The sequence below is a fragment of the Amblyomma mixtum genome, chromosome 9 (genome assembly GCF_055824585.1).
Source record: "Amblyomma mixtum isolate Tamu chromosome 9, ASM5582458v1, whole genome shotgun sequence".
Taxonomy (NCBI): Eukaryota; Metazoa; Arthropoda; class Arachnida; order Ixodida; family Ixodidae; genus Amblyomma; species Amblyomma mixtum.
Genome location: NC_143020.1, coordinates 69,013,017 through 69,025,894, shown reverse-complemented (window position 1 = coordinate 69,025,894; position 12,878 = coordinate 69,013,017). Strand labels below are relative to the sequence as shown.

The window sequence follows — 12,878 nt, the reverse complement described above, 5'->3', positions numbered from 1 at the left end:
CAACGCTATGGCCATCTTATACTCCGTTTCATACATAGCAGGCAACGCTGCCAAAGCTAGCGCGCCTGTTCGCGCAGGCTAAGTCCGCACGCAAAAAGTAGTTCGCCACACAACCAATGCGAACGCAAACATATTTCGTAGCGACAAATATTAAGTGCCGTGACTGGCACCTCCTTGACTTCGTTTTACCTCTTGCCACATTTTCGCCCTGCGACTCGTCGAGATTTCGAGAAGCAAAAAGTGCACGTGGCGGTATGATACGTGGCTGGTAGGTCGAATCGGCCCTACTCAATCCGCGCCCAAAAAGTAGTTCACTCTTCGTGAAAACTATGGCCAGAGAGCCCGAACACTGAGTGCCTCACAGCTTCAACTGTCATTTTCAATGCTACCACATCGTTTTATACCGCTGTTTGTATTCGTCCAAACAATGACCGGAGTTTCGAGAAGAACGAATGATACGTGGCGGAGTAATATAGTTTCGCGGACCTCCTACTTCAGCAACCTCCGCAGCGTTGCCTGCTATGTATGAAACGGAGTATAGATACGCGCATGAGAGATATCCTTGCACGGCACGTACTGAGTGCATGTGGCTCTATCCTTATCTGTCCCGCGTTTCAGTGAAGTTGGAAGCTTGCTCAATTTGTTTGGCGTGGAAAACAACACCGAATTTGTTCGCAATCACAACGCACTTTACGCGTTACGTCACGCATACGCCCCTAGCAACAACTGCTGCTCTTCGAAGGGCGAAGGGACGCCCGGCTCCAACATGCTCAACTATATCAGTAGCCGATAGCACGCTCCGGGGTGCTGGCGGCGAATAAAGGTCCGTGAATGAGTTTCATAATCGTAGTGCTAGCCTGTCGCATGGCGTTCCTGGGATAACAATCTTCAGCACTTTGTGCCCCACATCAGTTTGCACATGCCGATAGCGATTGCGTATGATATAAAGACGATCCCCAGGTAGCGCAAGGTAATGGGGTAATGGGTAATGGGGGATCCCCAGGTAATAATAATAATAGAGATTTATTCATCAAAACGATGAAAAGGGCCGAGGAAAAAAGCCAGCAAGGCTTGACGAGCCCTCGGCCCCTTCACATACAAAGGCATCAGGGGAACAAAGAATACATATTGTGCATGGGACCCAATACCGGAAATGGATGGCTTCACTGTGGTCCTTGGTATGACCGACCTCTGCCATTACATTTCCAGTGTTGGGCCAATATTCTGATATTCCAATATTGGGCCAATTTCCAATATTAAATGTTTCATTGTGGTCCTTTCTGAACGTTGCTATCACGGCGTGAACGTTGTTATCACGGCATGCTGACAAACGGGCTCAAAGCACCAGATGACTCCAAGGGCGGAAGTGCCTCGCTGTTCTATGTCGGCGCTGCATTGCCCTGATTATCCAGGGCGACACACATTTCAGCGTTTACATTCAATAAAGCAAGGTGGGGTGAGACTTTGAAAATGAGTTTTAAAAGTTGGGTGTGCAGCAGTTGTAATAAAACCTATGGGTATAAAATTTTGCTAGGAATATAAAAGATAGACGCAGCCTGCATCACAGCTCTAAACTAGTTTTAAAGTTGTTTAGTATTTTTATTTTGTTTTGATTTTTCTAGTAATGTGCCTTTTTCTTAAAAATGTACTGTCCACAGAGTGTAGAAACTTTGTACGAAATTAGCAACCAAAGCTTTACGCAAGTTGAATTAAAATTATGCGCTTCTAACAAACACTATATTTGTTGTTTTTATATTTGTCGTTGCGATAAAACTGCCACATATGAATGGTTGTAAGAAAAATACAAATGCATCTAGGCTATTGATTCTCGTTCCAGTTTTGCAAATGCCATTAATTACCATTGGTGAAAAATTTTGTTTTCTTATTACCTATGGGTCCCGAGAAAAAGGTACCCAAACCTCCAAGAATGGTGTTTTTGAAAAACGCCAGTATAGTCTCTGAAAACATTTTAAGCATGAAATGCTTTTAGCTCCCGTTGTCGGCAGTGGGGTGACGTCACGCCGAGACCGAGAGCCATCATCCGGGCACTGAATTCCAGTCATCCGGGCTCTAAAACGAGAACATCCGGGCACCGTACGAGACTTAACGAGATTTGTTGTTGTTGTTGTTGTGACTGAGAGAAGGACGAAGAGGAAATTGCACGGGCCTGCTACTGGCTCGAGCCAAGCCACCACCGCTGCCACGTGCAGATAGAGGAGCGTTAAAAGATCAGAGGAAAGAGAAACAGGAAAGAAAAGACGCGCGTCGCAGCAACAACTGCGTCCGCCGGAGCGGACGCTGCTCAAAAAGAAGCGGCCGAAGCCGCGCTCGCCGAAGCGAGAACAGATACCCGAATTAATACCCCACTCAGTAAGACGTTGCTCTAACGAGACTCTCTAAGCTCTCCTACGCGACCGGCATGCAAGCGCCGGTTGGTCTCCAAACGAGACAAAAAATAACTGCTGCCAGTGCCTTCTCAATGTTTATCAAGATATCAGTGGAGCTGTGGGTTTGATAATGCACGGAATTATAATTTCCGATTTCTAATAACGCATGCAAAAAGCACATAAATGCCATGTTGCACTTCGTTGTCGTACGTGATCCGGGGGAGAAGCGCTGCGTTCAAAGGGCAAGGCATCGCGCCGAACGGATGGTGGCGTTCCTTCCTTCCTGTACGGTGCGGTTCGGGTGTCCACCGAGATGACATTAGGCCCGTAAACATTTCATGCTTACTCTACTCTCGTTTACGGGAGAGGCAGAGATTTTTTTATTCATCAGCACTTCACTTTGCAGCAGACGGCCCCATGAGCTCTTTATGTTGCCACATAAAAAGAAACGGTATGTTATGGTATGAGGGGTTTAACATTTATTGCATGGTGTAAGCGATTTAGTCTCTCAAATCGACTCAGGCAATGATGGACGCCGTAGTGGAGGGCTCCGGATAATTTCGACCACCCGGGGTTTTTCAACGGGCACTGACATCGCACAGCACACGAGCCTCTAGCATTTCGCTTCCATCGAAATGCGACCGCCGCGGCCAGGATCGAACCCGCGTCTTTCGGGTCAGCAGCCCAGCACCATAACCACTGAGCCACCGTGGCGGCGTCTTTAACATTCGAAAGCTGAACATTTGCTCTGAGAGAGCTGTAATGGAGGGCTCCTGATTAAATTAGACCAACTGGGGCTTTGTAGGGGCACTGCAATCGTATAGTACACGGCCGTCTACATTTCACCTCCATCGAAATGGCCGAAAACGTCATTAAGCTCAAGCAGCCGAAAGATACCACGGCAGGTGTCAAAAATTGGCAATGGCTTAGCTTGGCTATGCCAGGATATACATAGCGCAAGACACAGCTGGCGAAGCCAGCGGAGGCCAGCACAACGACGAGGCACGCGGTGTGACTTCATAGCAAACGGCGGCGGCTCCACGGCGAGGCGCGCGGTGTGACGTCACGCCAGATGGTGCGGCGAGCGCGCGGCGTCTGCCAGCTGCGGCGGTTGCTAGGCAACAGCTCAAGGTCGGTCTCTGTGCCTCCTCGGAGCACCGCCACTGCGAAATCGCAAGTTCGTGGCCAATGTAGCTTTCGCTGCAAAAATTTGAGGAAGAACTTTAACTCCGCGTTAAGTCTATGACGCGATAGCGTAATGGGTTAATGCCCATATATCCAGAATTTCATTCTCTTCTTTACATTCATACATCCGTGGGTAGCCACTATCCTGCGATCGCAGGTGCTCCCAGCGGCGGTCCTTGTGCGGCGCAGGTTGCTCTTCCCGAGCGAAAAATCACTAACTGCCACCTGCCATCGTGTGCAGGTTGTGATGACGCCGCAGTGTCACGTGACCTAGGTGGCCCACCTGCCAGAGCTTTTGCTCGTACAACGCTGAAGGCGGATTTTCTGGATAACGGGTCCTTGGACCTATACAGTTATAGCGAAATTTTAACCACGCAGTTTCAGCAGTTCAAGTCAAGTGAAAGTTAATCCAGTAATATGCGTTGTGGGGCTAGTTGGTTCATACTCAGATTTCTTTTATGCGCACAGAAAGACGACACAATAAGACAAGGTAGACAGGACGTCTACCTTGTCTTATTGTGTCGTCTTTCTGTGCGCGTAAAAGAAAGGAATTCAAGTGAAAGTATTTTATTCAGGCATGTACAAATGCCTAGGAGGCAGACATAAAGGCTACCCTTATGCTATGTTCAATAGTTTAGTTTATTGGGAATTATTACGTGCCACTTTAGGTTGTAACGATTCGCCAACAATATGAATTACGAAAGTTTGCGCGAATAAGTTAAAGATGGCCGCCAACTCCATCTGCTCCGCATCCTTCTAATCCGCGAAAATATTTAAAATGGGAATCCTTTGAGCATATGTGATTACCGATGTACACGATGAAAAAAAAGCTCAATGCCGAGTTCACTGAACTTCCTTTAATGGGTACAAGTATACAGCTACTAGCGTTGCCATTAACTACCTCTCGGCGCCAGTACCGAAAGAAGCAGAGAGACTGTAAACATTGTTTTTGGCTTCATTGTGCTGACACTCTAGAATTGTGCTTTGAAAAACTGGCAGTGGCTTAGCTGTGCTATTCCAGGACATACGCAGTGTGAGGTGAGGGCGAGGTGTCCACATCTCGGTGGACACCTGAACCAGAGGGAAGACGTTAACTGCCCTCTTGGAACAGTGGACACCTCAGCCGTGCTTTAAGCCACATGGCGGTAGTGACAGATGTGCGCTGCACGCGTTGGCATTGACAACGTTGTGCCATAAACGTGGCGCTGAAGCCATAGGCCATCGGCGTTCATTGTATTCATTGGCGTTGGCGTTGGCAACGCTCTACACTCCGATCATTTTAAGGAAAGGAAGTGTGCGTAATGACTCCCTGGGTCAGTGGACGCCTGAATCGCGCTTATAGGTACGTGGGGTGATGAGAGAGAGATGTGGGGTGCAGGCATTGACAAGGTTGTGCCAGAAACGCGGCGCTGAACCCATAGGCCGCGCGCATCCGGGCGGCGGCCGACGCCACTGGGGTCCCGAACTAGGGACCTCCACCTAGTACTTGTAAGGGCTGGCCCCCTCTGAGTCAGCTCATGCAATACCTCCAGTAGTGCATGTGTAAATAAATGTTTTCCACCACCACCACCCATAGGCCATCGGCGTTCGTTGAGTTATTGACGTTGGCGTTGTCGATGTTATACACTCCGATCATTTTAAGGAAAGGAAGGCGAGTGCATAGGGCGAGGCACGCCAGCTGCGCGTAGTGACGTCATTTGCTCCTTGCGCAGCACGGCTCTCCAGGAGCCACGCGAAACTGCTCAACCTCGGCCAGTGTAGCCCAGCTACAAAAAACGGGCATGAAGAATTACGAAAGGAAACAGGATACAAAGCGGTATAGCACCGGCAGAACTGATAATTCACAGATAACTTTCTATCGCCGCGTCACGCGCAAATCGAGATGGAGGAGATACGTCCGCGACTGCCGCCTTGACAACCAGCGACGGGTTGCAAAGATAAGAGAGGGCCTTGCGAGGGGCCCGCTTGGGCTGGGATTCTTTCAGTTGCAGGTAGCCGCGTACGGTGCTTGGAAGCATGCAGTACACGCTGGTCGGATTTTCAGCGGAGCTCGACTGGAAGCCCTTGTGCTTTGTGAAGCCTCTTCCACCGAACAGGGTGTGCGGTGGGTGTGGTTTGGTGCGCCCGAAGTCCGCGCTGCTCCCGTGCGGGCACATGCTATGCAACTGCTGCTACGAACAGTGCGCCAAAGAAAGCCTACACATCTGTCCTTTCGACGGCTACGAGTGCGAGGACGAGGACATCGAATGGAGGGAATTCTCAGTCGAGGAGCTGCTCAAAAGACAGGTAAGCAAGGGCGGAAGTGAGCGTTTTTGTATTGATATTACACAGTTACACGGACACCCTTACTGCGTGCTTAGTGGACATCGTTGGTATGGTAGCATATCGAAAATGAAATGCCTATGCCGGGGGGGCCTTACTTCTCACATTTAGATTACATGCAAGGGTATCGAGGTGTCTCTCAGCGGCACGGGCAACTCGTTTTCTCATAGAGGAAAAGATTGCTCAAAACTGACTACATGGTAGAGAACGCTTGCAATGCACAATAAAAATATCACAGAAACAAGGAATTAGTAATGTGAATAGGACGTTAACAGAATGGAAGCGGGCGGAGTGGGTGAGGGAACAAACGCGAGTTACTGACATCCTAGTTGAAACCAAGAGGAAGAAATGGGCTTGGGCAGAGCATGTAATGCAAAGGCAAAATAACCGCTGGTCCTTAAGGGTCATGGAGTGGATTCCAAGAGAAGGCAAGCGTAGCAGGGGGCGGCAGAGAGTTAGGTGGGCGGATGAGATTAAGAAGTTTGCGGGGATACGGTGGCCGCAACTGGCGAAGGACAGGGTTAATTGGGGAGACATGGTAGAGGTCTTTGCCCTGCAGTGGGCGTAGTCAGGCTGATGATGATGCATGTGAGCAGCCAGTGCCGGGAAAGAGGGCAGGCTATTTCAGTTTAAAACAACAAACAGTCAATCACTGCTATGCAAAGGCAACTCCGTATGTGGTTTTACCGAGAAAATATCCCGTCAATGATCGCGTAATGTACTGTCGCGATCACAATATTGCGGGACGTGGGAAAGCGTTCTGCGCCACCTAACTGCGTTCTGCGCCACCGGACGGCACATCGGCGCTCTTTCGCCCCTTGCAGGCATCTCTGTGCCGTCACTCCTACCTCACGCGCGCCGTATACGTAGCTAACAGCCGGCCCCAGGCGCCGCATCGGTATCTGGCAAGCATCTGCCTAAGCCGCTGATGGGTGAAGCAGATCGCGGGTTACCTTTCGCGGCGCAGCGACTCTTGGTAAAGAAGAGGAAGCGTGCACTTACGTTTTCTGTTTATTATCGGCCTCCTCACAGGCGTGACCACCAATTTTCAACGGCCAAGCGCTGAACGAACGGGCCACACGGCTCCGAATGCCGGGATGACCAAGTGCTTATGATTGCGAGGAGCGTTGGTATACCAAGCCTTCCGCGAAAAATGCGATTACGTTAAACAGAAAGTGGAAAAATATAACGATGTTCGGCAACAATTCCCTCAGGTGTGTCACGCGTGTCCTGCACTCTGCGAAGCTAATGCCCCGTGAACTTGGCCTCGGCGGTGCTTACTGGTTGTAGTTGATCGCGGGGGGAGGGGGGATGGAAGCTTCAGAAGTCGCCGTTTTGGGGAAGTGACATTCATAGTGCGAACGCAGTAAAACAAAGAACACGCCACTGCGGGTCCCTTCCCCTTTACGCAAGTGGCTGCTTCGCGAAAAGCGGCAACTATCTGTTTCGCCCTTCTCAGCGGCTGGAGCCAACGCTAGCCGGATATTTAAGCGGCACCTGGCGCCGGTTCCGTTCTACGTCCGCCGTGCGAACCGTAGGAGAGATGCTTGCGAGGAAAGAACGAGCGGGAGTGCGACGTTAGGTGGCGCGGAATGCAGTTTCGCCACGCTTTCCCACGTCCCGCAATATTGTGATCGCGACAGTACCTTGGCATGACAACAAAATCCCTGGTGAGGACGGGGGCTGGGAAGTCGTAACAGCTATTGTCGTTTCACGTCTTTAAGAGCCGGCAATGGGTTCCCAGAGAGCAGTGACGTTTTGGCCTCAATACATTCTGTGTTGAGTGCCTGCTGCCTCGTGCTGATGTTTCCTACACTCTCGCACCAGAGTGGCCCTCCTAGCCCGAGCCTCGCACGAGACGGGACTTCCCTAAGTTGAAGGTTCGCCTTTTGCACGCAGTCGTCGCTGTGAGCACTTCGTCGTCCGCCGTTCCTCGGTCTGCCTGCGCCCCCTATCGGCGTCTCGCTCGCTCGGCGGTGGTGAAAAACTTTTATCGATACGGAGGCCTAAAGTAATGACAAAGCTCAATTGGATCTTGTTTACCGCGAGCCTCGCTAACGCGACGAGTGTCCACCGCATCGCCCATATATGACTCCGGCATGCCATCTGCTGCTCCATCTTCGGTTTATTTTGTTTCTCAGGCCACGCGCCTTGGTAATATTGGTTGTACTCTCTGTTACTGAGCGCTACGTTTCCGAGGAGCAGCCCCTCTGGGGTACACAAAGCATATAACTGATTATATCGTTTTATTGTGAAAGCAATACTACTTGCACTTTCACGCCTTTGCCGTGCCGCGGCGGTGACCACCATTGACCTTCATTTGACCTTGATTCCATTAGATTGGGTTGGACTGGATTGGATTAGATTAGATTACATTAGATTAGAGTAGATTACATTGGATTGGACTGGGTTGTATAACCGATGCATCACCACAAGTCTAACCACAAGCACCACCACCAGCTACATTACCAGCTGAACCATGGCGTAGGTACGGATATTGGTTTCGCAATTACCCGGCTTAACCAAGCTAAGCCACAGAGAATTTTTTTTTTCTATATTGGCTAACAGTGTCGATGACCTTCGCGGCGGCGATAACGAGCACGGGAGGGCGGAATCGCTGCGCGCATGGTAGTTTTCACGGCTATAGCCCAGAAGCTTGAGATTGAAAATTGATTGAAAATTGGTTTCCGAGGAAAGATAATGGCGCAGTATCTGTCTCGCATCTCGGTGGACACCTGAGCCGCGCCTTAAGGGAAGAGATCAAGGAGGGACTGAGAGAAGAAAGAGAGAAAGAAGTGCCGCAGTGGAGGTCTCCGGTATAATTTCGACCACCTGGGGTTCCTTAACATGGGAACCCGTCGAAAATAGCGAGGGCGGCGAAATGTAGTGGTCCGTTACGTTGCCCTCTCCCACCCGAGCGACGCTCTGGACCGAGGTTGCGTGTGGTCAAGACAAGGCCCTGCCTTACAACGAGGTTTAGTCTATATTTACGTCTGCCATCTACAGAGAGAGAGAGAGAGAGAGAATTTTAGTGTGTGAGAGTATTCTCTAACCGTGTTCAACCCCAGCCAAGCAAATTGTGCGAAGCTCCACCCTGAGGGTGATCAGAACGACTAGAGCTGGTTACTGGCCGCGCTGGTAGATGGCGCCACGGGACCTGTGTAGACGTGTGTAGAATAATAAATAAAGAAAAGCTGAGCATGGTGGCAATTGCCACCACCCCGTTTCAAAGGGGGCGCTCCTATCCATCCATCCATCCATCCATCCATCCAGACGTGAAATTATTAGTGTGAGGCAAGGCATCAGGATACAGAAAATTGGATATCTTGGCTATTTTCTGAATATGTACGCGTTTTTTTTTCGTTTCTGCATTAATGTTTGTTTACAAAAGGAAGGTCCAGGAGTAGTTTCTTAAATGAAAGGTGTAATGGTTTTTTGAGAATTCGAGGCTATTCTAGAATTCGAATCTATGAAGGTTCTAGGTAAAGGATGCAAAGTAGTTTCGCGCTAGCGTTTAAAACGGTGACGTAATCGCCGATTAAAACTTCGACGATGTTCAGGCTTCCCCTCACTACGCTGGAGCAGTAAGAGAAAACTGGTGGTGACGTCACTGTTGCCGAAATTTCAGATGTCCGCTGCCTTCGTCTGCATGCGGCCGTGCGTCTTTCGATATCGCCAAACAACGCTTCGTGAGCTTCCCCTTCGACGCCATTCGTTTTCTTATTGAAACAACCGCTTCATAACTGGAAGCTTAGCCCAACCGTAAGTGACGTCATCATTGCGGCGTTTTTCCTGTCGCTTTGCGCTGCACAAAAGCCCGAAAGCCGACCCCGCTTTAGTCGGCAATTGCGTCAGTATTTCAAATGCTAGTGCAAACAGATTTCGCATGCTTTATCTGCAAGTGCACACATTGGGCTCGTTTAAACTCGTTGGATTCTAAGACCTATTCAGCTGCCTTTTAAAGCATAACTAAGACTCAGTATATACAATGCTTTGTTTTCAGGTGAAGTGTTGGAACCAAGAAAGCGGGTGCAAGCACGTGACGGCTGCTTCAGGGATCGCCCAGCATTTCCAGCGTGAATGCGGACACCACACCGTTCGATGTCCCAAGTGCTCCGCCACCATTCTGTGTTGCGGTGTAATTGCACACCTGAAATCGGGATTCTGTGACTCGGTTACTGCTCTGGCACCAGATTCCGAACAACAATCCAGATCGAAGGACGAACAGGAATTTTTAACTGTTTTCCGTGGAGGACTAGAAAAACAGGCGAGCGAGATGAAGGAATTCCTGGGCGAAATCGTCGGTGGCATCAGGGCACATGGTGATCGACTCAACGAAATCTCTCATGGCATAAACAGTTCAAAAGAAACCCTGAGACAAGAACTAGCGGATGGAACCAAGCAAAGCAATGATAGTTTGGCCCAAGTCATGTGTGAAATCAACGCGTCCAACAAGCAAATCGAGTTCTTGTCCGCAAGCGTCGATGCAGCCAACCTTTCTGGAAGCGTTAGGAGACTGGAGAAGACAATGAAAGATGAACTGGCTCTTTTGGCAAATGAAATACGAGACCAATTTTTGAAGGTTGCAACTGCCGTCGAAACAGGCAACACTAGAGGGAACGAAAACGCTGAGTTGGCTATTGGTCACATCAAACTCATTTTGAGACATTCAGAATTGAACATTTCACAGTGCGTGTTTTTTGTAAAAGATGTGAAAACCCTTCAAAAGAAAGCTCTCGAGGATGGATACGCGGTGTACGAGAACGAGAAGGTGTATTTACGTGGCTACTGCATATCACCTGGAGTCAAGTTCACGAACAACAGTGAAGCGGTGACACTTTGTCCGTGGATCCGCCTAAACAAGGGCGACATGGACGACGTTGTTCAGTGGCCATTCGAGCAAAAGATCAGGATGAGCGTGATGCATCCCGAACAAGGCCAAGAACGCATGTGCGAGGTGAAAACTTCTCGCGGTCGTGCCTACTACAAAAGACCAACATCGTCAAGTAACCCACCCACTGGTTTCATTCCGTCGCCGCTTAATCTCAGTGACCTCATTAACGACGGCTACTTGGAAGACGAGCAGCTTCGCGTAAAATGGGAGTTACTTCCATAAATGACAGAAGAGAGGTTTGATGGGGCTGGAGCGCAATTTGAGCTGCATCAGTTGAATCAATGTTGGTGTGTATGCGCTATCCATTAAGGCTTTCTCAGCAAAATTTGCATGAAAATTGATTTTTTTTTACCAGATGTGCCAGTAATTCTAAGTTAAACGGAACAGTTATTTTTGCATCCTTCTTGGCAACAATACACTGTAGCAAAGAATAAAAGATTTGTTTGAACGAGAGTGTCCCTGTTTTATGCGGAGTAAAAGAATGCGCCATTCCTAAAACCGCGTTAATTTCTCCACTGGGGAGGATTTGATCCCCTTACGGTGCAGATTGTCTCCACAACGCAATTTCAACGGTTTATTAAGTTTGAAATGCTTTTAGCTCCCGACGTTGTCTTGCGGCGGGTGCCCTTTGTGTCAGAACACTGTGCGATGTCAGTGCACGTTAAAGAACCCCAGGTGGTCGAAATTTCCGGAGCCCTTCACTACGGCGTCCCTTATAGCCTAAGTTTTTTCGGGACGTTAAACCCCATAAACCAAACCAAACCAGAGAACACGGCGGCTGACCTAAACGAACTTTGGCGAAGCTTTCGCCACTTGGTGCTACGTGCTGCGCTGCCGCGGAATCGGCGCATGCGTCAATACCAGCATCTTCGTGGTCACGTGGTGGGCGACGTCATCGCTCGACGCGGAGCAGCTAAAGTTTTGCTTTGCAGCCCAAAAGGCGCCAGCGCAGTCCTGGGGTTTAATAAGGTAGGCGACAGCGCAGTAAAGGGTGGTTCTTTTCTCTTCTTTGTACTGAGAGGTTGTTCCTCCGTTCTTCTTTTTTTCAACGAAGTACTGAGCCAGTAGGAAGACAGGGGACTGTTGTCGAGCACTGATACAGGCTTTATGTACACAGACGACTATTTACAAGGAGTATGTACATGACAGCATGATGTCTGACCAGCCGCCCCGTGGACCCACTCCACGGCTACTCGAGAGCACGGTCTGCGTGCCTGGCTCCGGTCGAGACTAGGGTGCCTCGATGCGCGCCCGCTCTCCGCTTAGGGTGAGGACAACCGCGTCGTCTGCTAGCGCGACCGCCATTTTCTTGCATCCACTGGTCGCGAGGCGCTCGTTTGCTGCGTGGCGCGCCTAGATAGAGGTGAGCCCGCTTGCATTGGGAGCTTGAATTTGACTTTACTTTTGATAATCATTCCTTTTCTAGTTTAGATGAAAAGTAAGAGTAAAGATTCGGTGATGCATTCGCTATTTCGAGACGATTAGCGAAAGTATAGCGGATATCTTTCTTTGTTTTGCGATAGGTGAACACCGTCGCCGTCGTTGCAATACCGGCGCCACGGAGTTGCTATCATTGCGCTTACGTGTGGATATAGCGGAAAAAAGGTGAAGTACGCCAAGTGAACAGCTGCATATTCAAGTACGACAGCATGGCATACTTACGTCCACTTACACTGTTATGCAATGGTGGCAAACTGTGGCATGCATACATTTTGCAATAAGAACATAAAGACTTAGGCGCACGCAAGAACAATGATTTAATACCTTAATGCACAAATACAATATCTACAAAATGATTACGAACGACGATTCACTGCAAGCATAATGCAGCTTATGTGTCTTACGCTTTAATTGCTCTCATGCTTTGTACACCACGCGACAGCGCCTGTGAAGTACTCCTCGTAGTTCTTGAGAGTGCGTATCACTTCACTGCTCGGATAAATCAAGTTGCCTACATCCCTCACATACTCCCTGAGAATTGTCAAAGAGGCGTATTCATTACTTGCTGTTCCGATGAGAGCATCTTTGCACTCGGCGCAATATACGGACTTTAAGAAGCTTTTCAGGATGAACCCTCCAAGGTAGTATAA

The 12,878-nt window shown here is 49.4% G+C and overlaps 1 protein-coding gene across 1 annotated transcript; it reads left to right on the top strand.

Moving 5' to 3' along the window:
• The first annotated feature begins 5,507 nt into the window (after positions 1-5,507).
• On the top strand, positions 5,508-11,163 carry LOC149329560 (TNF receptor-associated factor 6-like). The gene is made up of 2 exons (XM_089560300.1): positions 5,508-5,858; positions 9,898-11,163. Exons 1-2 carry the CDS (start codon positions 5,589-5,591, stop codon positions 11,008-11,010), a joined length of 1,383 nt encoding a protein of 460 aa, XP_089416426.1. The 5' UTR covers positions 5,508-5,588; the 3' UTR covers positions 11,011-11,163.
• The last annotated feature ends 1,715 nt before the right edge of the window (positions 11,164-12,878 follow it).

What these genes read in the sequence shown, in the direction of transcription:
- LOC149329560 (XM_089560300.1), top strand. Translation starts at nt 5,589, where the DNA reads ATGCAGTACACGCTGGTCGGATTTTCAGCGGAGCTCGACTGGAAGCCC. An exon ending in AGGAGCTGCTCAAAAGACAG is followed by an intron (nt 5,859 to 9,897) that starts GTAAGCAAGGGC and finishes CTTTGTTTTCAG; the next exon opens with GTGAAGTGTTGGAACCAAGA.